General features: G+C 38.8%; 1 protein-coding gene across 20 annotated transcripts in view; it reads right to left on the bottom strand.

Moving 5' to 3' along the window:
- The window catches only part of clasp1a (cytoplasmic linker associated protein 1a), an 85,289-nt gene that overhangs the window by 2,619 nt on the left and 56,851 nt on the right, over positions 1-25,819 (bottom strand). For 15 of the 20 annotated variants that reach the window (XM_086090531.1, XM_086090520.1, XM_086090530.1 and 12 more), the window contains 12 exons: positions 25,485-25,648; positions 25,314-25,392; positions 25,088-25,231; positions 20,523-20,672; positions 11,560-11,666; positions 9,357-9,482; positions 8,379-8,526; positions 7,098-7,344; positions 4,247-4,288; positions 2,141-2,331; positions 1,920-2,048; positions 1,593-1,799 (listed from right to left, as the gene is read on the bottom strand). In XM_086090531.1, the coding sequence (XP_085946657.1) occupies positions 1,593-1,799; positions 1,920-2,048; positions 2,141-2,331; positions 4,247-4,288; positions 7,098-7,344; positions 8,379-8,526; positions 9,357-9,482; positions 11,560-11,666; positions 20,523-20,672; positions 25,088-25,231; positions 25,314-25,392; positions 25,485-25,648 (1,734 nt within the window). Of the gene's footprint in view, positions 1-1,592; positions 1,800-1,919; positions 2,049-2,140; positions 2,332-4,246; positions 4,289-7,097; positions 7,345-8,378; positions 8,527-9,356; positions 9,483-11,559; positions 11,667-20,522; positions 20,673-22,868; positions 22,965-25,087; positions 25,232-25,313; positions 25,393-25,484; positions 25,649-25,819 lie in introns of all 20 variants that reach the window. The other 5 variants (XM_086090535.1, XM_086090519.1, XM_086090534.1 and 2 more) reach the window with 4 other exon arrangements.

The following is a 25,819-nucleotide window of genomic DNA, read 5'->3' on the forward strand; positions in this document are numbered from 1 at the left end:
CTTAACTGACGTCCCAAGTTGTTCAGGCTCAGGTAACAACCAATCATCACCTGTTTTCTGAAGCTGAGCCGTGATTGGTCATTACCTGAACCCTGAGCAACTGTGATATCATTTTCAATCGACAGCAAGTGGCAAATGTATATAAACGAGTGGATTCTGCTTATCATCAACTCATTCACTCACAGCCATTTTCACTGAAGCAACCCCCTTCGCTCCCAGCTGTTTTACTGGATTTTGACTGATTTTGCAAGGCCCACAGAATATTGTGTTCTATTGCTATAAAAACATGGATCTGTTGAAAACACTGGCAAAAAGAGCTTGTTGCAACATGGCCCTGGCTGATTGCTTATACACTGCTGCCACCTGCTATCCGTTTTTTAAAATAACTACCATTGCTTTAAGTGACCGCTTCATGTTAGAAGCTGCATCAAAGCCTTCTGCATGCTCTAGCATAACAAAACATTAAAAAAAAAACATATTTATACGTCTTGGGGTTTGAATGAGGTAACTTGAATGTCTTGTTTATACTAGTGGGGGGCGCATAGAACATAATAGTAAAAACAATTTGTTTGCGTTGACTTCTCCTTTAATTATGCATTTTTGTGTTTGTAAAGTGTTTATTATTCATCATCTTTAGCCTTACATACATCTTCAGGTAAATTCATCCAATACAGTGTTTCTCAACACTGGTCCTCGGGGCACACAATCCAGTCTGTTTTCCACGTCTCCCTATTGCCAACGCAGGTGATTCCAATGACAGCTCATCAGCAAACTCTGGAGAAGCCTGATAACGATCTTCACCTGCGTTGGAATCGGGAGCCATGGAAAACAGGCTGGATAGTGTGCCCCAAGGACCAGGGTTGGGAAACACTATCTAATATATAAGTGATTTGAAGCTGACAATAATGAATGTCTGCATTTATATTTGTTTGAAAATATAAAAATGACAATAAAAATGTGAGAGGTCAATGATGAGTTCACAATGTATCGCTGAGTAAATAAATGCCATTTCCTGGTAAAATGAGCCTTTCAGACAGAAAGATGTGCAGCCCATCAAAGACAATTGTTTTCGCCCCAATTGTTTGCGGACAGTGAGAAATTCATCAAGGCTGGTAGCATTATGACCCGCCTGTGTTACTCTCTCTTGAAACAATATGTGAAGCATACCGGGTCAACTTCAGTGTCGCCTCAGCAGAGGTGGCAAATCCAGGTCCAAAGTAAAAACCCTGCTACAGTTTGGCTTTAGGCCCTGATGCTATCCATCCATCCATTCATCCATCCATCCATCCAAGCACCATGGGAGCTAGCTAGGGAGCTAGCTAGCTAGCACTTGAAAGTAAAAACCCTGCCACAGTTTGGCTTTATCCTCTGATGCTAGCTGATGCTAGCTAGCTAGTTCCCCAGCAGGTAAACAAGCACTATGGGAGCTAGCTAGGGAGCTAGCACCTGGGGCTAAAGCCAAACTGTGGCAGGTGTTTTACTTTCTGGAACTGGATTTGCCACTTCTGCGCCTCAGTCCCTTATACATATGGCAGCAAGCCAGCAAAAAGCTGACTTAGGTGGGCAGTTAAAGGCTGAAAAATGTCTCAAACCTGCAGGAGTCCTGGGATGATGTCCACTAGCAGCGGAATTAGAGAGTCCTTAGCAATGCGTTCAATGACTTTGGTTTCCATCTTAATGGCAGCCAGGTTGATCGGGTAATCGGCTGTCTGTACAATTGGGCACAACACCTTGACACATTGTTCTGGATAGATGGATCCAGCCAATGTTGACGCGGCCTCTTCGGCTGCACGCACCACCTGAAAGTCACATGAACAAAAACTTTTTTCATCATTTGAAGGATGATGGTTTGGCTAAAAAAAGTTTTCAAAAAGACAAAGGATAATAGATTTTTACACATTCTGTGTGGAGCAACGTACCTCTTTGTAAGAATCTTTGTGAGCCTCCAGGGTCTTCATGATGGTTAACTCCGCATAGTTCTTGAACCGAGCTGGTTGATTCTTTAGTATTTCTTTCAGCACACGTAGCGCTAAGGCTCGGATAGTATGCTGGCAGAAACAGAAATAGGGTTCAAGGGAGGATAATAGCTGCTAAGTGTCCTCAAAATCGCATCATTTGATTAACACATTAGTTTACTTACATCTTTATCGCCCAATGTCTCCAGCAGGAGGAGGAGGATAGTTTTAAAATGTTCATCCCACACAGCCAGGCTGTCTTCTCGCGTAATTTTCAGTAGCTCCACCAATGCGCCTTTACGTTCCTCAGAGCGCTCATTGTGATTCGACAACTCCTTAAGCAGGTCGGCCAACAAGTCAGAGTTGTCCTGACCAACTGTTCACCAACAGAGAATGACAGCAAAACAATAGTTTATCTTAAGATTTGTACTTCAAATATAATCTATCTATCTATCTATCTATCTATCTATCTATCTATCTATCTATCTATCTATCTATCTATCTATCTATCTATCTATCTATCTATCTATCTATCTATCTATCTATCTATCCATCCATATTGCTAAGAGGAGAACAATGGAAGAGCCATTTGGACTGCGAAACACCACCACCTTTTCCCTGCTTTGAGAGGTGAACACACTTGGTAGTTAGCTAATTAGGAGTTAGCACTGAGCTAGGTTGCTACAGCTCTCAAAGGAGTCTGCATGGGCACTCCCAGACCTCTTTGAGAGCTACGAGTCGAGCATATGCCTGTCAGTTGGAGTGACTCCAAATCACTTGCTCTTAAGGAGCGAGGAGTATTTTGTTCAGCTCCAGAGGATAGCTCGTGTAACATCAGCAGTTTTATTTTGGTCTCATTTGCTGGAAAGCTGCATCACTAATGACAATGTGCATCCGTATAAAACTTGCAATGTTGTAAAAAGGCATCACTATAACACACTTTTGCAATAATAAATATATTGTAATAATAAATGTATTTGACTATTTGTCGGGAATGGGGACTAGTTGTAATGTTCATCCATCCATCCATCCATCCATTTTCTGTACCGCTTGTCCTCACAAGGGTCGCGGGGTTGCTGGAGCCTATCCCAGCTGGCTTCGGGCAGTAGGCGGGGTACATCCTGTACTGGTTGCCAGCCAATCGCAGGGCACACAGAGACGAACAACCATACTCACAATCACACCTATGGACAATTTGGAGTGTCCAATTCACCTGACATGCATGTTTTTGGAAAGTGGGAGGAAACCGGAGTACCCGGAGAAAACCCACGCAAGCACGGGGAGAACATGCAAACTCCACCCAGGAAGGTCGAAGCCCGGACTTGATCTCACAACCTTTGCACTGGGAGGCAGACGTGCTAACCAGTCAGCCACCGTGCCGCCTAGTTGTAATGTTCAATGAACAAAATGGGCAGGAGTCCACGAGTTGCTTCATGTCTTGTAACGGTCACCAACGTCAACCTTGAAAATTACCTCAACGCAAATATATGACCCAAGTTTTACACTCCTGTTAACTGTATAGTGGTATATATTTTCTAACTTCAAATAACTTTATGAATCACTATAAAATTACTGCATCAATGCACTAAAAGATAGAACAATATTTGTTGTATAAGGTAAACATATTTGGCTAAACTACATGAACTGTTCTACTGCACGATCTTTTTATGAATAATAATTAATTTGTGCCATTTAAGTCAAGTTTTTTTAAAGGACAATTAAAAGATAATTTGAATCATCACAGTAATTTTAAGGAGTTCACATGAACAACTTATTTTTATTTAAAGAAGCTACTTTATGCATGAGCTGAGGTCATTCACATATCATTAGATAGACAATAATAATAAAACAACATAATAATCACTCCAACATTTCTATTGGATATCAATTATAAAACACTTCAGTCTTTGTGCATCATATAAGACTAAAAGACTAATTTAAAACTTGGGCTTTCATTTAGGAGAATAATGGTCAGATCAGGGTTTCCAACTTTCACTAGAAGTTTTAATGAAATTATATTGAAAGTGACTTTTTCCGTTCAAATTTGTGGTGTCTCGTGGAGGCTGCCCTTAGCATTTGCCTATATTGTCTAATGGGCATATAATGGCCATAAGTAAAATGAGGACAGGGTCATAACGTCTCAGGCAGAGATAAAGGAAGGTATGTCAGTTAAGGGAGATGAGCAAGAGCAAACAAGACAAAAAGTGAAAGGAAAATTAGGACAGTCGTTAAGTCTAGCTGTCAGTTTGCCAAACACTCAGCAAAGAGTCAGACGGCGACAGAATGTTTACCAGAGAGCACAGTCGTGTTTTCACCACTTTCTTTACGTCGGCCTAAAGGGGAGAGGGGTGGAGAAGACATGAAGGTGGAAGATGGGAGACAGATTGTGATGACAACAACAAGCAGGAATGCTTCATAATAATTTACATGTGAAAACGAAGGAGCAGTCCTAAATGATATTCCACATCAGTGTTTGCCCTGGCTCAAACTGAGGCAAAGGTTGTGCCATTCTGACAGCTTTGGTTGAGAATGTTAGTTTAAAAAAGTAATTAGTTATAGTTACTCATTACTTGCTTAAAAAAGTAAGTAAGAGTTAGTAATTGAATTACTTCATAATAAAAGTAACTCATTACCAGGTAAAGTAACTATTTTTACTACTTTAAAAAAATGTTTTATATCAAAAAAATTGAATACAAAAAAATAAAAATAAAAATAATTTGTTGATATTATTATTATCTCATTCAATCCCAGCCATTTTCACGGAAGCAACCGCCTACGCTTCTGTCTGTTTTACTGGATTTTGACTGATTTTGCAAGGCCCACAGAATATTGTGTTCTACTATATTGCTATAAAAATGTGGAACCTAAAAGAAAGATTAAGGTCTCTTCTTTCATCAGGAAAAAAGTACATTTGTATCTCTTTCCGTTTTGCAGCAATTAGCATTAGAATATAGCTAAGTTTCATCGTTATTCACAAACCTGTTGAAAACACTGGGGAAAATAGCTTTTTTGCAACATGGCCCTGGTTGATGTCTTATACTCTGCTGCCACCTGCTGGCCGTTTTTTGTAATAACTACCATTGCTTCAAGCATTCTCTTCAGTTCAGAGGCAGCATCAAAGCCTTCTGTATGTTGTAGCATACAAAACATAAAAAAAACCGTAAAATTGTGTTTTTTGGGAGTGAAGGGCAAAGTATTAAATACAATGTATTTATAAGTTTTTTTGGAGCAAATGAGGGTTTTAGTCTAGTCAAGTTTTAGTCCAGTGAAAAATGAGTGTCGACAAAATTATTTTTGTTTATTTTTCGTTGACAAAATTAACACGAGCGCCAAGCTCAAGGAGGAGTCTTTTCAGCCTTTTTTTTTTTTTGTCTGTGAAAATCTGGGGAATGCTGATGTGTGCCAGCATCCTAAACTTAACTGAAATGTCCTTAAAACATAACAAGTAACAATTTTTTTTTTTAAATGAATAGTTAATTACATAATTTATTATAGCATTTTCAATTTTTGCATGTACTGTATACTGTATTTGCTATTCTAATCAATGAGGTTCTGTCCCAGAAATGATAACATGTCTAATATTTGGTTTTAATACACAGCATATACAATTATAATTATATTATTGTAATAATTTTATTATTGTACAATTTTAATGAATGATGTTAACTAGAATGTCCCTCAATGGAATGCAGATCCCCACAGGGAATTAACTGTTTATGTGGGGAAAGAAGTTGTGTCGCATGTTCGTTTGTACACTGAAAAAAGTGAAACAACTGTGTCATTTATTCAAAGTACAATAGTCAGGTTTCCATCCAATTGTTTCGAATTTTCTAAGCGTGAAAACGTTTTTGCGAATTTTAGGCCCTTTTTCGAATTTCTAGCACTTCCATTCAGTTTTACTTTTGCATTTCTTGAAAATTTGAATAAAAATGAGTGGATGGAAACCAAACTAATGTCATATTGATTTAATTGAAATGTTTTGGTTTCTGGTTCAAGTGTGTGTGTTTTTCAGTCCAACTAAAAACAAATCACACACCTATTGGATACAACTAAAATAAATACTTACACTAAAATATAGTTTTAACCAGAGTTTTGCATATCAAGAGCCCACATGTCACATCAGATCATTTCCTATTGATCCATTTGCACCGGCAAAAATTTGAAGCTTTCCACTGCTTTTAAGTTTTCCTGTCCATCATTCCAACGCGAGGACAGAATTTGCTTCACGAGCTTTGACTTGTCTAAAAAAAACTTGGCTAAAATACAAAAAAAGTATTTTTTCCTGATCTTTTCTCTTATTGTGAATTCTCATATGTACAGTATAAGGTAAAAAGGTCACATTTTCCACTTAAAGGGGCACTAAACGCACAACTTTTTATCAGCGTGCCAACATAGTGACCTACGTTAACTAATGTCTTGTGACTTAACAAATTCAGGTGGCACGGTGGTCCACTGGTTAGCAGATTCGCCACACAGTTCAGAAGTTTCAGGCACTGGCCCTCCTTTGTGGAGTTCTCACCGTGCCAGCGTTGGTTTGCTCCGGGTAATCGGGTTTCCTCCCACATCCCACAAACATACATGGTTGATTAATTGAACACCCTAAATTGTCCATAGGTATGGTTGTTGGTCTATGTGTGCCCTGCAACTGGCTGGCAAAGGTGTACTTGCATATCATTTATTTATTTTACTTTGGTACAATAAATGTTTTTGATTTATATACAATTGATTGTCTGGCAACCTGTTCAGGGTGTACCCCGCCTACTGCGACCCTCGTCAGGATAAGCGGCTCAGATAATGGATTCATGGATGAAAATAATGCTACCAACCAAATCGTGAATCTGATTTGAGCGAAACTAATAAATTTGGCTATGCCAAATTACAGCATTTTTTTTTTTTAGTTTAGTTCAACAAATCTTTTTTTTTCCAGTGTACATGTGTTTCTAAGTTAGCTACTTTATAGTTTACGGAGGATGGCTAACAGAATGCTGGTTCCATTATTCTGGAGGGTGCAGTGTTCCTTTATCCAGATCCTCACTAACATTTTAAAAACACAAGTAAATCTATAAAGCTTGAGGTGGCCTAAAGCTTTGCACAATCCTTTATATTACGATAATATAAAAAAAATCAATAGAATGAACTCACAGTCCCGAAATTGCTCCACATCATCATCAAAAACAGCCTCCTTAAGGGCACTCTTGTTGTAGGTACAGATTGTTTCTCCGTGGCCGTAAGGAGCAAACTCCCGACTTCGTGGCCCGGCGAAGGAGCGTGGTGATGGCGTATTGAGCAGTGAAGTCTTGTTGTCCAAAGCAGTACGACCCCCTTCCGGTACATCCAAGCCCAGGCGAGCATCAGAAACAGGTGTTGGCGCTATTCCTTCTCTCACAGCCTATAAAAGCACCACACGGCAAGTGAAAACAGAGAGCATGTTCAAATGTTGTATAACATCATCTTTTGATAGAAATCAATTTCTTGTTGTCAACACAACTTGGTATTATGCATAAGATTTACATAAAAAGGCAGAGGAAAAAAACACATCACGTGATTATGTAGCTTAGTCGGTAGAGTTAAAAATGTTATGTATGCAATTTATTGTATATAAGAAGTGATCCACGGGGTAATGGAAGTAATTAAGTAAGTAAACCCCTATTCAAATATACTTCAATGCAAGTGCCAGAATTTGCCAGCTTCCGGGAATCTTGTGTAAGGTGCATGAAAATTATTTTTTAAAGTTACTCTTCAAATACCCTGTACATAGACTGTGCTATTAGAAAACATTAAACATGAGAGGTGAAAAGTGTCATAAATGCCACTGACCTCATTCAAACCCAAAAATGTGTAAATACTTGGGGTCCTTCACTCCCCAAAACTTATTTATACTTTTTTTTTTTATATATATATATTTTTTTATGCAAGAGCATACAGAAGGCTTTGATACAGCTTTTGACATGAGGAGGTGGCTTAAAGCAATGGTAGTTATTACAAAAACGGCCAGAAGGTGGCAGCAGAGTATATGAGACCAACCAGGGCCATGTTGCAACAAGCTCTTTTCGCCAGTGTTTTCAACAGGTTTGTGAATAATGATGAAACTTAGTTATATTGTTATGCTAATTTCTGCAAAATGGAAAGATACAAACATACTTTTTTTCCTGATTAAAGGAGAGACTGTAATCTTTCTTTTGGTAGGTTCCATGTTTTTGTAGCAATAAAACTGAATATTCTGTGAACCAGCCGGGAGCAAAGGGGGTTGCTTCAGTAAAAATGGCTATTAATGACTGAAATCACAACAAGAAAAATACATTCTGTAGTGCATAAAAATGCACCCGATTAGATACGAAGTAACTATGCTGCAGCTGTGCTGTATTTGCATTCACTTAAAAATTAATGAAAAATGATTTTCCTATTCCAAATGTTGTGACTCACCGCGTCATCTCGCTTGCCCTCTCGTCTGACTGATTCATTCAGGTCCTCCTGGCTGCGGTAGCTAAAGCTCTGGATAGCTTCAGTGACGCCACGGAGTGAGCTGTAAATATCCTCTGAGTTCATGTTCTCAGTGTCGTACTCCATCACGCTAACACAAAATCAGACAAGACATATGTTAAAATGACATGTAATCTGTTGATGTTTTGTCACCATACAAATAATTATAGCAAAACTTGAAATTTTTTACTTTTCCAAAAGTGTGGTGGGTTAGTACAAGCATAAAGAGGGACTGATTTACGAAAGGTTTGAATGTAAAAACGAGCGCAGACTTGCTTGTGCATGCAAACAGATGTGGAAGCTACTAACCAGGCGCACCCAGGATTGCCAAGATGTTCATTTTGTACATTGTGGGGAAAAATGTATACAAATTTGATTTGATATCTCGTAATGTGACGAGTTAACATGGAATAAATTTCACTGGCCGATTTTGTGTCTTCAAACAGTGTAACTAAATGGCAGGTGCAAACCAGCTACATGGTGTGCAAACCAGCTACATGGTGTGCAACCATCAATGGGTTTCCATCCAATTGTTTTGAATTTGTTATGCCAATTTACTGAAAATGCGCAAAACGGACATGCCATCTGTTCTTCTTTTGCGAATATTGAGTTTTGAGAACCCCAATAAAAAGCAATTTATCACTTTCCGCCATTTTGGTTGTTTACCTTCACCTCGAACACTTTGAGGTCAGAAGTGGGAAAAACCAACTCGGATAAATCCGACTTCCGACCATCCTCGAATGCAGCATTAGCAAATCAGCCCATAATGTGTTATTCACACACAAAAATAATCTACATAAATGAAGTAATGTTTTTGCGTGTAAGTGGTGATATTTAATATAATCAGCAAAAAATTGAGATTGTAGATGACATTGGCTCTGGCTTCATCTCTTTTTTTGTTTTTTCATCCCACCCAATTACCTGGGTGAGGGTGCTCTGCGCAGGACCCTGAAAGAAGGGGCAGCAGAGGTGGAGTTAGGCTGAGGAAGAGGAGTAGGGGCAGGGGGTTGCTTTGACAGTCCGTCGACACCCCAACCCCATAACCGACTGTTGCCACAGCGCGGTCAGGAGGGAAGGACGGACAGACAGCGGGGAAAAGAATGAAGGATGGAATTCAACAACAGGAAGAGACCGCAAGACAAAGACAAGGTGGGAGGGTGGAGGTGTTAATAGGTGAAAGAGAAAAAACAAGTGTACAGAAAGAGAAAAGTCAAAAGTCTTGAGTTGTAAGACTGAAGTTATACTTTAGATGAAACATTTCAAATCAAGACAAACAATTATTACTTTATAGCCTAACGCCAGATGATTCAGTATCGTTATGGCTACTCAGCTGCTCATTCGAAACCGGAAAGTTAACTGTATAAAACACAAACCTGCTTCATTGCTCTGGCAAAATGTTTTATGCTCTACAGGTAAAATTTCCAAATAGCATTAAAAATAAATAAACACAGACAGAAGATGAGCGCAGCTTCTCGGGTTCTGCTGCATTATATATAAGTGTCTCCTTCTACCATTTGATTTTATTTATTTTGTTCAAACAATATATGTAATGCTTAATTAAGTAAATCATCACAATGCAATGTCAGAATAAGTCCTTATAAAATACAACATGGATATATTTTCAAGAGATTCTCATTTATTGATCTATTTTGACCCTGCCTCCATAAATTGATGAATGTTAAAATTTGTTGTAACACCCCACCTCCCCCTTCCTCATGGAGGACCAAAACTGCCAAAATTAAAAATAAATAAATGACTAAATAAATAAATAAAGGACTAAAAGTGAAAATAAATACATGTATAACAAATATAATTCCAAAATAAATTCTAAAAAATAAATATAAATGGAAATAAAAATTATATATACATTATATATTATATATACATTATATATATATATATATATATATATATATATATATATATATATATATATATATATTATATCTAAATATATCCATAAATAAATAAATACATAAAAAATAATAAAAATAAATAAATAATTTATAAATAAATGTCGAAATAAATTCAAAAATAAATATATAAATATAATTAAATATCAATCAATACATAAAAACGCTCTGCTCTCACATTTATTTATTTAATGCTGCACACGCTTTGTCAGGTCTAAATGTTATTCAAATGAGGGGGCGGTTCTCAGCGCGTCTTCGGTTGAACTCCGTGGTTGCAAACTGCCTTTAATTGGTCAAGTAAGGAAGTCTCGCTGGCTTGTATTGGAGAGCTCCAGCAATGGACGACTATCTTTTTCACTGTCACCACGACTTGTTGTTGAGCAACTCAAGTCGCAAGTTGTGGTGTCAGTGGACAAGATAGTTGTCCATTGCTGAAGCTCTCCATGCAAGCCGGCGAGACTTCCTTTCTTCCTTGCTTCCTAGAGACGCTTAGGACTGCCCCCTCATTTGAATAACATTTCGACTTGACAGAGCGTCTGCAGCATGAAATAAATAAATGTGAGAGTAGAGTTTATTTATTTATATTTAATTCTATTTATATGTATTTTTGTATTTATTTCGACATTTATTTTTATTTTTTTAATCTCGTTTAAAAAAAAGAGAAGTATTTTTACTTGTATTTATTTATTTAGGGATATATATATATATATATATATATATATATATATATATATATATATATATATATATATATAAATAAATATATATATATATATATATTTCCATTTATATAAATTTTTTAAATAACATTTTTGAATTATATTCTTTATATCCATTTTTATTTTCACTTTTAGTCATTTATTTTTTTTATTTCGTCATTTATTTAAATTTTTTAATTTGGGCAGTTTTGGTCCTGCATAACCAGGGAAAATAGGACACTTTTTGGCGTTGTCTACACTAAATCATGAAAGGCTAGACCTCGATTTAAATTGGAAGAAAAATGGAACCATATATTTCAACAAATAGCGTCAGAGAGACTTCCATCCGTGTTGGATGAAACATGTTTGAAAAGGGAATAGCAACTCACTCAATACTTTTGGCAATACTTTTGTTGTGAGACAGTACACTGAAGCTGCATTGACATGGCTAATTGCAGGACTTGCAGTTGAACAGGGTGTGTGCTACAGCAGATGGCTTGTGACCGTCCGTACCTTGGAGACATTCCTCCGTGTGAGCAGTTGGTTGGAGAGGTTAGTGGGCTGGTTCGACTGGGCGTGTGGCGATGTGGCATGCGACCAATGGTATTACTTGGAGACCCCTAAAAGGCAACCCCCCCCCCCCAAAAAAGAGCATTGTGTTACTGTTGGAAATGTTATTTTTGTTATCGGCTAAAAACTTAATACAACTGTCATTTTGTCCATTGCTTTTTTTTGTGTGTGTGTGATCTGGTTATGTCTATTGTGCAGTACAAAATATATACAGCAGAAACTAATTTACCTTCATTTGACAGATTCTGATTAATATCATAACATTTTGGCCCAACATTGATATGACAACATACACTCTAAAAAGAGAATTGTTGAACCGATTTAAGATTACAAATTGAGGAGGAAGTCGCTCACGAGATGCTGTGACTATCGCGAGACCTACAGCGAGACCAGAAACCCTAACATGGCGGCGTCCTGCTGCTAAGATAGAACTAGCTCTATTATACTAAACTAATCCAAATTTAACCATCATATATCTTGCATTTTCTCTTCTCTCTTTTTCATCCGGCAGATCTGAAATACCACCCAACGTGGAGGACCTTGAACGTTTCATCGACGGATATTTTTACAGCTGCGCGATGGAGGATCCTGCCGTCGAGAAACCATCAAAGAAACCCTCTTCGAAGAAGAGGAAAAACGATTCAGCGACGGACACGGACGACCTAACCACCACCACTACGGACGTTTCGGTCAGTGTGCTGGAGTCCATAAATAAAAAACTTGACGTCCTCGGCCTCATCCTCGAGGACGTCAAAGAATTAAAAGTAAGTATGGAATTTATCAGTCAGCAGGTAAGTGTCCTTAAACAGGAAAATGCCGAGTTACATTCTACACTCACGACTGTTTCAGCCGAGCTGGAAACTATGAAAAAAGAAAATAAAACGCTAAAAGAAACAGTTTTAGATGTACAATCCCGTAGTATGCGGGAGAATTTAATATTCTCAGGTATATCTGAGAATACCTCTGATAACCCAGAGGTTGAGATAAAAAAAATTATGACGAATTCATTAAAAATTCCTCAGGAGACGGTAAATAACATCTCTTTTGACCGGGTACATCGGCTTGGAGCCCGTAGAGGCAACAAACCCCGTCCTATTATTGCAAAGTTTGAGCATTTTAAACAGAAATTATTTGTTAAAAGTAAAGGACGGGAGCTTAAAGGGACCTCATTTGGAATGAATGATCAATTCCCGAGAGAGATCAATGAGCGGCGAAAGGTACTGTTTCCTATAATGAAACAAAATAGGCAGGAGGGTAAGCGGACTACGATAGCCGTTGATAAGTTATATATCGATGGCCAACTATTCCGGAACCCCAATTCCACTCCCTGGCTGTTCTAATTAGCATTGGTGGAACTAAACTTAGTTTGATTACTAGGTGTATACATATACTGTATATGTGGTTATAAAACCAAAAACATGAATACTTATTATGTTTAGGCTATATTATAAATATAATATTAATACACAACTATATCTAAAGTATATTTATAAAAAATAAAATAAAAAAAATCTCGCTGGGGTTACTGGTGTATTGTTATGTTTAATCCCCTGTTAATTTCCCTCACTTTCACCGCCCTACTCGTTTTTGCACTGTTTTATTTATTTACACGTTACCTTACACGTTACCTTACACGTTACCTTACACGTTACCTTACACGTTACCTTACACATTACCTTACATGTTGCCTTATACGTTACCTCATATTTTATACAAACTATATAAATCACCTAACCACTTTGATTCTATCCTATAACATGCCAGTGGTGGCAAATGGCCTATACAGATATATACATAGGACTGTGTTTATATTATTTGTATGCATAAATTAGTTCTGGTTTCCTGGAATGTTTGTGGCGCTCGCTCACAGGCAAAAAGAATAAAAACTTTAGACCATCTCTTAAAATTAAAAGCAGATATTTGCCTCCTACAAGAAACCCACCTACAAAAATCTGAAGAAAAATTACTTATTGATAAAAATTTTAGCCAAGCGTACTCTGCCCCTTATAACAGTAGACAAAGGGGAGTCTGTATACTCATACATAAGAATTTACTCTTTACTCTAAATAATACAATAACAGACCCAGAGGGCCGATACATTATTATTCAGGTGACTATATTTAATAAAATATATACATTCGGTAATTTATATGCCCCTAATAATGATGATCCGGCTTTTTTCCATGAATTTTTCTCTAAACTGTTTGAATTAGCAGCGAACTCTACTATTATTATTGGAGGAGACTTTAACACAACCTTAAATCCATTAATGGATCGTTCTAATAAAACAACATGTATAAGGCGATCACAATCCACAAAAGTAATAGGGGAATATATGGATGACTTTGGCCTCGTCGACAGCTGGAGACTTAAAAACCCAAATAAGAAGGAATTTACCTTCTTTTCCGCTGTGCACCGGTCCTTTTCAAGAATTGATTTTTTTCTTACAAATAATTCTATTGCTGATAAAACCGTTACAAAAATACATCCTATTATTATTAGCGACCATGCACCAGTCTCCCTTTCCCTACAAGTTGATTATACCTTTAAACCACCACCTACATGGCGTTTTAACATCTCACTACTAAACGACGCAGAATTTGACAAAATTATAAGAAAAGAATGGGCGGACTTTTTGGAAATAAATGACTCTCCAGACCTATCTCCAGCTCTTCTCTGGGAAACCGGGAAAGCAGTAATTAGAGGTAAAATTATATCATATTCATCTTATAAAAAGAAACAGGATCAAAAATTAGAAAAAGACTTGGAAGATAAAATTAAACAACTGACGGATGAGTACGCAATAAACCCAAATAACCAAATATGGACTGACTTACAAAATACAAAAATACAGTTAGACGATATGTTAACTAAAAAGACAGAGTTTATAATACAACAATTGAGATACAACAACTTTGAATATAATAACAAATCAGGTAAATTTCTTGCAAACCAACTTCAACGTAATCGGGAAAAATCGCTTATAACGGCTATTAAAGGTACAACTGGTGAATGTACACAATCACCAGAAGAAATTAATCAAATTTTTTATAATTATTATCACAACTTATACTCAGAAACTAATAAACCTAACCCAGAGCATATTGAGGCATTCCTCAGTAGCTTAAGTATACCTCAGGTAACTACTGAATATAAAGATATGTTAGATGCACCACTTACTATAAACGAGTTGTACAGTGCTCTAGATAGTATGCCAAATGGCAAAGCACCCGGCCCGGATGGTTATCCGGCTATATTTCTAAAGCACTTCTGGTCAATGCTTGCTCCACTATTCTTAAGAGTAGTAACAGAAATTAAAACTAATGGTCACATACGCCCACACATGAATACAGCAGCAATTAAACTTTTATTAAAGCCAGAAAAAGACCCCACCCTTCCATCAAGTTACCGTCCGATTTCACTAATTAACACTGATATTAAAATTATCACTAAGGCTTTTACATCTAGATTAGAAACAGTAATCCCGACAATCATTCATAGCGACCAAACAGGCTTTATTAAAGAGCGTCACTCTACTAATAATATTAGAAGGCTCTTTAACCTTATTAGTATGTCACAGCGGCATGATAAAAAGGCAGTTATTATATCATTGGATGCAGAAAAAGCTTTTGATAAAGTTAACTGGTCCTTCCTCTTTGCTGTTTTAAATAAATTTGGCTTTGGGAAGTCATTTATTCACTGGGTGTCAGTATTATATGATTCTCCTAAAGCTACTGTTACTACTAATGGGATTATATCTAAGAGTTTTACTCTACAGAGAGGCACAAGACAGGGATGCCCACTGTCGCCTTTATTATTTGCAATATTTATTGAACCGCTTGCATTAGCCATACGCCAGGAAAGAATGATTCAAGGAATTCACTCTGGGGTAACAGAACATAAAATTAATCTATATGCCGATGATATTTTACTTTATTTAGAAAAGCCTGCTATTTCATTAGGGGAAGTATTTAACTTAATAACTAAATTCTCACAGTTATCAGACTATTCTATTAACTGGACAAAATCAACACTTCTACCTATTACAGAAAATTCATGGAACCCTGCAAGCCAGGACCCATACTACTCATTTCCTATAGGTAATTTAAAATACTTAGGCATAAAAATCTCACCTAAATTAACTGATTTAGTTCATTTAAATTTCACTCCACTTCTGGATAGCATTTATAGTGACTTGGAGCGCTGGAATAATCTTCCTATTTCTCTAATAGGACGAATAGCCACTATTAAAATGAAAGTTTTACCCAAAATAAACTATTTTTTCTCAATGATTCCATTTAAACCTACGGCTAACTGGTTCCAGTTGTTGGACTCAGCCGTTACAAAATTTTACTGGAAAAAAAAAAAAGCAAAGATTAGTCTATCTACTCTTCAGAAAAATAAATCCAAAGGAGGTCTAGAGGCACCAAATTTTATGCACTATTATATAGCCAACCAGCTACAATATATTATTTTATGGGCACAACCCAATAGAGATACTAACTGTTGGCTGGAACTAGAACAGAAGGATTGTAATAACCTCAGACTCCTAGATTTACTCTTTATTACAACATCGATTAAGCGCCATAACTGCTTTAAAAATCCAATGATTTCCGCCACCCTGACTGCCTGGTGGAAGGCACTAGAAATGACAAAAGCCAAAGTGGAGCCCAGCGGGCTTTCTCCCCTATGGCATAACCCCGACTTTCAAATTAACAACCAATCGTTTTATTTGAATGTGTGGGAGCAGAAAGGAATTACACATCTCCACCATCTCTTCTCAGATAATATGTTTATATCATATACATCCTTGCTCCAAAAATATAAAATAAAAAACGGAAACTTTTTACATTATTTGCAAGTTAAAAGTATGATAAAGAAACAAATTCCAACACTCCAGGGTACGCTCCAACCGCCTGTTTTAGCTAAAGATATTACCAAGCTTTCTCCGACAACAACAAAAAAACTCTCAAAAATATATAAGTTACTTTCATATACTGATAAAACGTCTTTACCCATCTCAAAATGGGAAACAGACTTGTCTATAGCTCCGGAATCTGTCTTTTGGATTCAAGTTTGTGAAAATGTTTTTAAAATGACAAAACACACAAATTTACAACTTATCCAATATAAAATTATTCACAGAACATACATTACTCAATATATGATGAAGAAAATGGGACTCTCAGACTCCGACATTTGTCTCCAGTGTTTACAAAACACTACAGACACTTATTTTCATGCTTTATGGTTATGTACTCCGGTTATGTGTTTCTGGACTAAAGTCTTAGAAAAACTTTCCGCTGTCTTGGACTGTAGGATACCGTTCTCTCCAAACTTGTGTTTGCTAGGTGACTTAACAACAATTGACTTACCACATAAACAATTTCAATCTATACTTGTAGCCCTTACTATCGCAAAAAAAACAATTCTTGTTAACTGGAAAAATAAACAAACTTTGAATATCGACCAATGGTCTAACCTCCTCATAAATCATATTTTAATGGAAAAAATATCTGCCTCAAATAAAAACCAAATGTCAAAATTTAAAGAAACATGGTCTACGTATATAGAATTTTTTAACCTAAACTTGGATTTTAATTCTGCCTGTTAGCGAGAGCCACAGCAGCGTTATAACTGGCATTGATGTTTCTGTATTAGGCAATTTGTAACTAATGGTTGTGTTTCCATAGTCAGGAACCCGGCTGCTGCCAGCGGGATCGAGCGGATTCACCTCCGATGGGCACCAGGGGTTGATATTCGGATTCACGGCATGCCAGTGGGTTAATTCTGTGGGTGCTGTCCCCCCTGGCGGGGAGTGGGCGGGTCTGCCCCTCTGTTGGCTGCTGGGTGGCGGCTGCGTCTTGGCCGTTCCCTGGGTCTCTTGGGGGGTGCTGCGTTGCGGGGCTTTCCCTGGTGTCGGGGGCGGCGCCGTTCCGGCGCGGTCCGTCGCTCTGGGCCCGGCGACGCGGTTCGGGGCCTGTGGGCCGCCGGGGTGCCCGGTGGTTCCCTCTCCCCTCCCCCTTCCTCCCCCTTGCTGCCTCTCCCTCCTCGCCTCTCCCCGCCCGTCCTCCGCCTCCCTGTCCCCTCTCCCTCGTCGCCCTTCCTCCTCCTCTCCCCCTCTCCTTGCGTCCCTGCCGCTGCCCCCTGCCCTTCTTGTCGTCCCCTTCCCTCCTCCCTTCCCCTTCCCCGGTACGCCTTCCTTCCCCTCCCCTGGGCCGGGGGCTCCATCCATGGCCCGGGTCTCGGTGCTATGGGGGCCGGCGGGGGTGGCTGGGGTTTGGTGTCGTGCCCGCCCCGCTCCGGTGGGCGTCCTGACACCTCGGGCGGGACCCAGTATCCGGGGGGCGAGCCCTATCGCCCCGCCGGACGGGTCCCATATGCCCGCCGGGGTCCTGGTGGGGTGGGTGGGGGCTTGGTGGGCCGGTGCGCCTCCTGCCCCCGCCCGGTTGGGGGGGGCCCCGCTGGTCACACCTCTTAACTCACTACACTAGGTTTGCACAATACACTTTTATAGACATATAGGGCACATAACACACTTTGGGGGGTGGGGTAGGGTGGAAACACCGTCTTCACCCTACAACTCCCCTCCAATTTTAATACACCACACAACTTGTGGGTGGGGGGGGGGCTCTTGTGGGGGTGCCATTGGTTGGGGGCCGCAGTATAGAGCAGTGCTGCGGTCCCCTGTCCGTGTCGCCACCCGCCCCCCCCCCCCCCCTCTATTTTTTTTTAATGCACCACATACACTCAGCAACATGCTTGGGTGGCGGGTGGATCGGAGCGTGGGAATATCATTTCCATCGGCTCCGGTTCACCTGCTCCTAATTTTAATGCACCACACACACACACTTGTATATACACTGGGTGGGGTCACATTCACGGTTTAGGGGTAGAGTTCGCCAGTCCGCGAGCTGGCGGACTCAGTAACAGGGGTTAATTTTCACAAAGAACGCTGGGGTGACGACCGGGGCCTTCCCCCGCTGGGCCTGGGGTTCGGGGGTGTCGGCCGCCCTCCGGTGCCCCCATCTCCCCCTTCTGCCCCCGGTGTTCCGTCCTTCCACACGGCGGGGGGTGGGGTGGGCGCGGCTGCCCTCTCCGCTCCGCTGCCCGGCCCCTCTTCGGCGCCGGTGCCTGGGTGCGGGTGGTCCCCGGGGGCTGGGGGTCGGGGGTTGGGGGGCTGCCGGTTGGTCGGGGTGGGGTCGGGGGGGGGGGCGGCTTTGTTGGGGGTTGCGGGGTGGGGGGGTGCTGGGGGTGGGGGGTGTCTGGGGGATTGGGGGCATGGGGGCGGCTGGGGCTGGGTTGGGGTGGGTGGCGGGGGTGGATGGGGGGCGGGGGGTTGTGGGGGGGGCGGGGGTTGGGGGCCGGTGGGGTGCCTGGTGGGCCTGCAGTGCCCCGTCCTGCTGCGTTGGGCCGGGGGCGCGGGCCGGGTTGGGGCGGGGGGCGCTCCTGCTCCTGGGTTTGCTCTCCGGCCGGTGGCCCTGGTGGGGCCCGGGGGTCGTCCTTTGGCGCTGCCGCGGCCTGGGGGGCCCTGAGGTGTTGCGCTTGCTCTGTTCCGGCGGGGGTCGACGGCTCCCCTCTTTGGTGGAGATTTTCATGCATGCCAGATCCACCACACCAGCATCTACCGAAACTCAGACACAATCTGTTTCCTCCTCAGGTTATTGAATCGGTAGAGGCTGGTGTCTCGGATCTCACGCGGCTTCGTCTGTCCTTCCTTCCTTTTCTCGGTCTCTCCGTTGGTCTCTTGAGGCCTCCCTGATTTTATGTTTTTTGGATTTGTTGGGGTCTGGATGTTTCTTGGGCTGGGGAGGAGTTCTGGTGGGGGGTGTCTGGTCGGTGCTGGATTTCACCTTCCTTGGTTTTCTTCGGTCCCCTCGGGTCTCCTGGTGTTCGATTTAGGTGAACGGTATGAGTTTTTTTTTTTTCTAATAGGTTTTCTGGTGAGCTAACAAACACACGCACGCACGCACGCACGCACACACACATACTCACCCACACACACAAAAAAAAAAAAAAAAATGTATGTATGTATGTATGTATATATGTATATATGTATGTATATATGTGTATATATATATATATATATATTTAAAAAAAAAAAAAAAAAAAAAAAGAGCAATGATGATGACATTTCCGAATGAACAATACTGAGCTCTATAAAAAAAAAAAAAAAAAAATAAAAAAAAAAGATTACAAATTGAATTGTTGACCAATTTAATAAAACTTGCTTCAATTGGTAACACACGATTGAATTAAGTTAATCCAAAGTGAATATATTAGGTATAATTCATTATAAATTCACTAAACTTAATTAAGTTTAATTCATTATGAGTTCACTAAACTTAATATATTCACTTTGGATTAACTTAATTCAATTGTGTGTTATTAATTGAAGCAATTTTATTAAGTTGGTCAACAATTTGTAATCTTAAAATAGTTCAACAACTTAAATTGGTTCAACAATTCTCTTTTTTGAGTGTACTTGTGGCAACAGGTTTATTTCATTTCACAGACTCAGGTTTATTCCAATTTCTATGTTTAGAGAACACTTATACTATTTTGCACATATTTTGAAATAATTTGTTAAACATGTTTGTAAATTGATTTGCATGCTTTATGTGAAATTATATTCATTTTAATCGTTGACAAAATATTTTGCGAATTATATAATTATATATTATTTATTTTGATTGTATAATATTTGCCAGTGTATTTATTTGACTTTTTCACAGTTGTGTTGACCTATTTTAAAGGTTAACATTTCTGGAACTTAATTTTCAGTTCACACTATGGCATCCCCAAGTACTTTTTTTTTTTTTAACAATACCGCAATACTACTGACTGTAGCGTGACCTTAATACCGTGAGATCTTTATATTGTTGCATAGTAGTCACTCAACTTACCACACTGCTACTGGCATTGCTTGAGTTCTTCAGGTGGTTGTGCAATAATTTGGTGGCGCCATCCTGGAATGTCTTAGGCAGAGCTCCCAGCAGCATAGTAAACTCTGGTGTGTTGAGCTCAAACAATGATATCAGCACCACCTGGGCTGCCTGAGGGCAGTGGGACACAATCACATAGAGGAGATATACATGCATTTTGTGATATTGAAGTATATTGATGAATTTAAAAAGCACTAACCAGGAATTGCTTATAAAATAGAGGACTAAAATTATTTCTAAAACTGATGCATAAAACATGTCCCGATAAGGTAAGAGCTAATTTAAAAAGGAAGGCAGCTAAGACAGTAAAAATCTACGTAAACTATTACAGCATCTGTAAAGCTAATAGCTTTCTTAGAAGTGTGAAAGTCTAAGTTGCAATCAGAGAGAAGAAAAACATCTAGTAATTACTAACAATGATTTATCATTTAAATGTCATTAATCTGTATTCAATATTCAGAGGAATGATACATTCGGTTGACTATTGTAGAATGGTATGTATAAAATAGTCAAGATGGTACAAGAATGAGTTTTTTTTTTAATGTGCAGAACACTGTGTACAGTTTTATTTGACACATTTCACAGTTTAGAGAATATTAATATATATTAATTAGGGGTGTCAAACTTAGTGCATAAATTTTTAGATAATTGAAAGTTCCTTTAACGCCACTATAAAAAAAAAATTGTTATAAACGCGCGATTAATGACCGACCCTGACTTGCAAAGTTTGTTCTGGGGGAATTCCAGTCACAACGCAGCAGACACGTCCATGTCAAAATTTAGCAGTAATAAATTTAGTAGTAATGCATATATTTGTGGAGACTCAACTTGTATTTTATAAATTTAAAAATGTGCAGAATTTCACAAGTTACTTCATGTTAAAGATTAGATAGCTCTTAATACGAAAAGAAAAATGCACTAAGCTGTCACCGTCTTACAAATGCAATTATGCCATCTAGTGGCACTAAATGACCTCAACCCAAATCAATATCACACTCGTTTTTTACAGTGCAGTAAATCTTTTTTTTTTTTAACAACATTTTATGAATTATTATGAAAATACTGTATCATGCATGACTAAAGGATGCAGTCATATTTCTATGTAACAATTTTTTCCCACTTTTATGATGTTAACAAGAGTATGAAAAGGTAAAAAAATATTTTATTGTACATTTAGGACAGATAGAAAATTAGCGATTAATCGTGAGTTAACTATTGAAGTCATGCCATTAATTACGATTAAAAAATGTAACCGCCTGACACCCCTAATATTAATATGTTGTGCTTGCTCTTTGACATCAGTACTCCACTGGCCAGATTACACTTTTACCATGGCAACAATTTGTGAGTGTTGGATGAATATGAAATGTTATTTTAAGTTCTGAAGAACCCATTATCGCCAACCCACTGCACATTTTGATTTAATATAACTTTGTTAACCTCTAGTTTCATGATTCCTTCGATAAGTTCAAGGACATCCCTATCTGAGGCACCAAAACAGCTACACAATATAATTGATACACCACCATGCTTAATTTGACTTCCTGAATGAAATGAAAACATATGTTGCTTTTCATCTCTTTTTGAGGTTCAGGCTGTTGCATGACTGCTAATAATGCTAGCCAGGACTGCGGAATAGAGAATGGCTGTCAATAAGTGCACAGTGATAAAATAATTATTTACCCGGCCAACGCATTCATTGCGCAATGATTAAAGAATGCAACATAAAGTTGTTTTTGTCTCTTAGAAAAATTTGCCTCTCAGTTGGTCATTGCTGTCCAAGCTACTCATTACAATGTCAACAATAACAAATCCATAATAATAATAAAATAAGTGAACGTGCACCTAAAAAATGATCTGCAGGAAGTCTTTATGCAAAGTAATTTGAAACATTCATGTTAATGTACCAGCCTTGCCTTAACATCGGCTAAATATGTATTGCTTACAAACGTCAACACAACGCAGACATAAAAACAAATAGAGTTGTTAAGAGTGGAAGACAGACAAAAATGTGCAGTTAGTCAGATCCTACACTGGCATTCCGGCATTCCCAAGCAACTTTGTGCAATAAATCGGACCTCAAAGTCAATTAATGAAAAGTAAAGACTTTGTGTTATTATTCATTTCCTGGTTGCATCAAAAAACGTTTGGAGAGTTAAAAAGTCACAAAGCACAGACTCAAATTCTCAGTACGTTATTAGAGCATACCAGCTAGAGCGTAAATAAGAGATGCCACTCGCAGTCTTTAAAATGTTGGTTAAACACGGAGCAAGCGAGATACTTGTTATGTGCTGGAGCTGGTTCTACCTGCTTACACCTTTCTTCCAGGTTGCCCTCAATGGATAGTAAGGATGTAGTACTGAATCCACCAGCTAGTTCCTCACTCACCCAGTTATGTAGGGTCTGGGGCAAAGTGGCAAGGCAGAATGGGCATTACAGAAAGACAACAGTCTTTCACCGTAATATTTGGATGCAATATTTTACCATTTTTTCATAAAGACAAGGGCCAATTGACGTTTCTCAGAAATTTTAAGAAACCGTTGACAGACATCTTGAGAGGACCACAACTCTGCATCAAACTCCTCGATGAGTACGGCAACTAGGGCTGAACAATTTTAGAAAATCAACAATAATTATGATTTTTTTTTTTACCCGTCTTTGTCATCAATGTTGTGATTTAGATAAGATTATTTTCTGAAGGGCCGCTTCTCTTGTATTTGAAATAATAAACAAATTCATTATTTGAGGAATTTAAAGTTGTTGTTTTTTTTGAAATAACAGAACATTACCCATGCATATTATTTTATTTTGCTGTACTGCATTTTTTTTTTAATGTTTGTTTACCTGGTTCGTAAGTCACAATTTGGCAAAATTCCTATTTTTCAAAAATCTATATTTTTCGTCACTCCATTTTTATGAATTATTGACCAATCCAAAATGATGAAAATGGCTGGTTCTTTCTGATGATGCAATGTTAATGGTTGGAAAAAAACATGTCATATTTTGGGTCTCATGAAAAGTGACGATTTTGGAGGTACAATGTGATATATGATTTATTTATTTATTTATTTTACAACATAATGAAACGTGTACATTTTTGGTTTGTGATGTCTGTTTATTTTCAATATTTGGTATGTACTATTTTCACGTATTTTTATTTTATGGGTAAAATTAGAAATCTTTGTTTATCATTTCTGTTTATCATTTTTTTGTTTATTTGCAATTGTTAAAAAAGTTGATCAGTTCAGTCTGTATGAGCCGAACTGTTGAACAGTGAGTTTTCACCAGACTCAATATGTACAATGGTGTCGGCCATCGGTGACAATTGATCACTCGGAATTATTTTTAGCTCGCTAGTTATAAAGGCGAAGTGACAAAGGCATGGTTCATCCGTGCCGCAAATCTAGCCGCCTCTGTCCATATGATACACAGCGTGAATCACAGCGAGGATAAATTCTTTCATGGTCTTCAAATGTAGGACATTCACCTGTTTTCTACTCTGGACTCTGCTTCTACTATAACAATAAATCAACTGGCCGCTGTAAACAGTCATTGCTGTACGAGCTCCACTTGGACCATGCTGGCGAGATATAGCCCTCTACTTGTTATTCTAATCAAAGACAGATCTACCATCAGCTTAACTTAAAGGTCGAAATCTTTTATGTCCTTTAACCAGGTTTAGAACTACATCACAAAAACAGCAAAATCGAATCTCATTTTTTGCAGGCCTTTCAAAGGCTATTTCCTGAAAGTGACAAACCGCAGAAGAGTCAAACTTCAACCATGGCTCAGACTCATTTTGATCCGTGTTATGCATAAAAACAGTGGAAGAAATTAGATGTTGATGGCATAGGACCTTTAAGCTTGGCAAAAAATTTTGTAAAAATATGTATTGAATTACTGTTCCTTTGGGTATTTTGACGAAACCATGGATGTTCATCTATGTGTGCCATGCCATTGGCTGCCCGAAGACAGCTGAAGGATGGATGCCAAAGCATGATATAAGTACAAATGGGGACTAGGTGCAAAAAAATACACCATGTCTTCTTTAAGAATCAACAACATTGCTTTGGCAGATGAATAATTAAAATATGTAATTTTAGGTAAGGAGAGGAACTCCACATGTTGCAGACTGGCTAATGAATGGCGGACACTTTCGGCAGGCAATACACTTCTATAGCATCTTAACTGATAGCTTACTAAAATCATGCCAATCGATTGGCATGTTTGTTTACTGAACCAGTAAGTGATATAGTTGAAGGTATGTTGGAGGAATGTGGGAAAATGTCCACCATTAGCAAGTCTGCAACAATACACTTCAGAGGTAAAAAATAAATAAATAAAAAGAAAATATTCCGAAAAACAGAGCACCAGCTTGTTTTTCGGAGGGTTTTTCCCCCCCCAAAAAAATAATTTGTCCCCCTGTTTTTCTGAATAATAATGATTTATTACAAAGATAATAGATCATAACTGAATACAATTCTTAATTTTCATGAGGTTATCTATGGACTAGGAAGCAGCCATACCTTCCTGACATCAGAACTTTTGGGTTCAGTGGTCCAGGTGATAATGCGCGATACAGCCAGGCGAGTCTCACTGGAGTTGATAAAGTCTGTTGGGTCCATTTGCCGTGCCAAAGACTCTATGCACTTCAAAATAGCTACCTTTACCTATAGGGGAACAGCAACCATTTAGTAATGGCGCCAACCAACAACCACAGTTCTCATTTTCAATTTTCTAATTCTACAATACCTTGAGGTTTGGTGTCTGCGTCTGATCGACAATGAATCTCATCAAAATATTGAACTGTTGGTCAAATGGAAAAGACTCCCTGAAAAAGTAAATATAAATGAAGTCAAATGCTGGTCACTATCTATTTGAAAGATTATTAAGACAATGGTCTGTCTTGCAAAACATGCGGACCTTGTGATATCCAGGGCCTTTTGGACTTTGGCTTGGACTGAGCCGAGCAGGTCTGCCCCCATCTTCTTCAGCAATTGGGTGAGAAGGACAAACAGCCAGTCCTGCAAGTCCTCTCGATGCACTGTGATGAAATCCACTAGGGTCTCCAAGAACATGCTGAACACCTAAAGCCATACATAATGTTGAGGAATTAAAAACAGTATTGATTACTCTGACAACAATAGTCATATTCAGACAATGTTGTGTTAATGGGTTAGAACAAACTTACTCTCTGTTATCAAATCCACAGCAAAGCAGGCCATGCAATGAAAGACATACAGTGCAGGATTTAGTTA

This window comes from Leptonotus elevatus, chromosome 12, assembly GCF_054856555.1.
Source record: "Leptonotus elevatus isolate MCC_2025b chromosome 12, RoL_Lele_1.0, whole genome shotgun sequence".
Classification (NCBI taxonomy): Eukaryota; Metazoa; Chordata; class Actinopteri; order Syngnathiformes; family Syngnathidae; genus Leptonotus; species Leptonotus elevatus.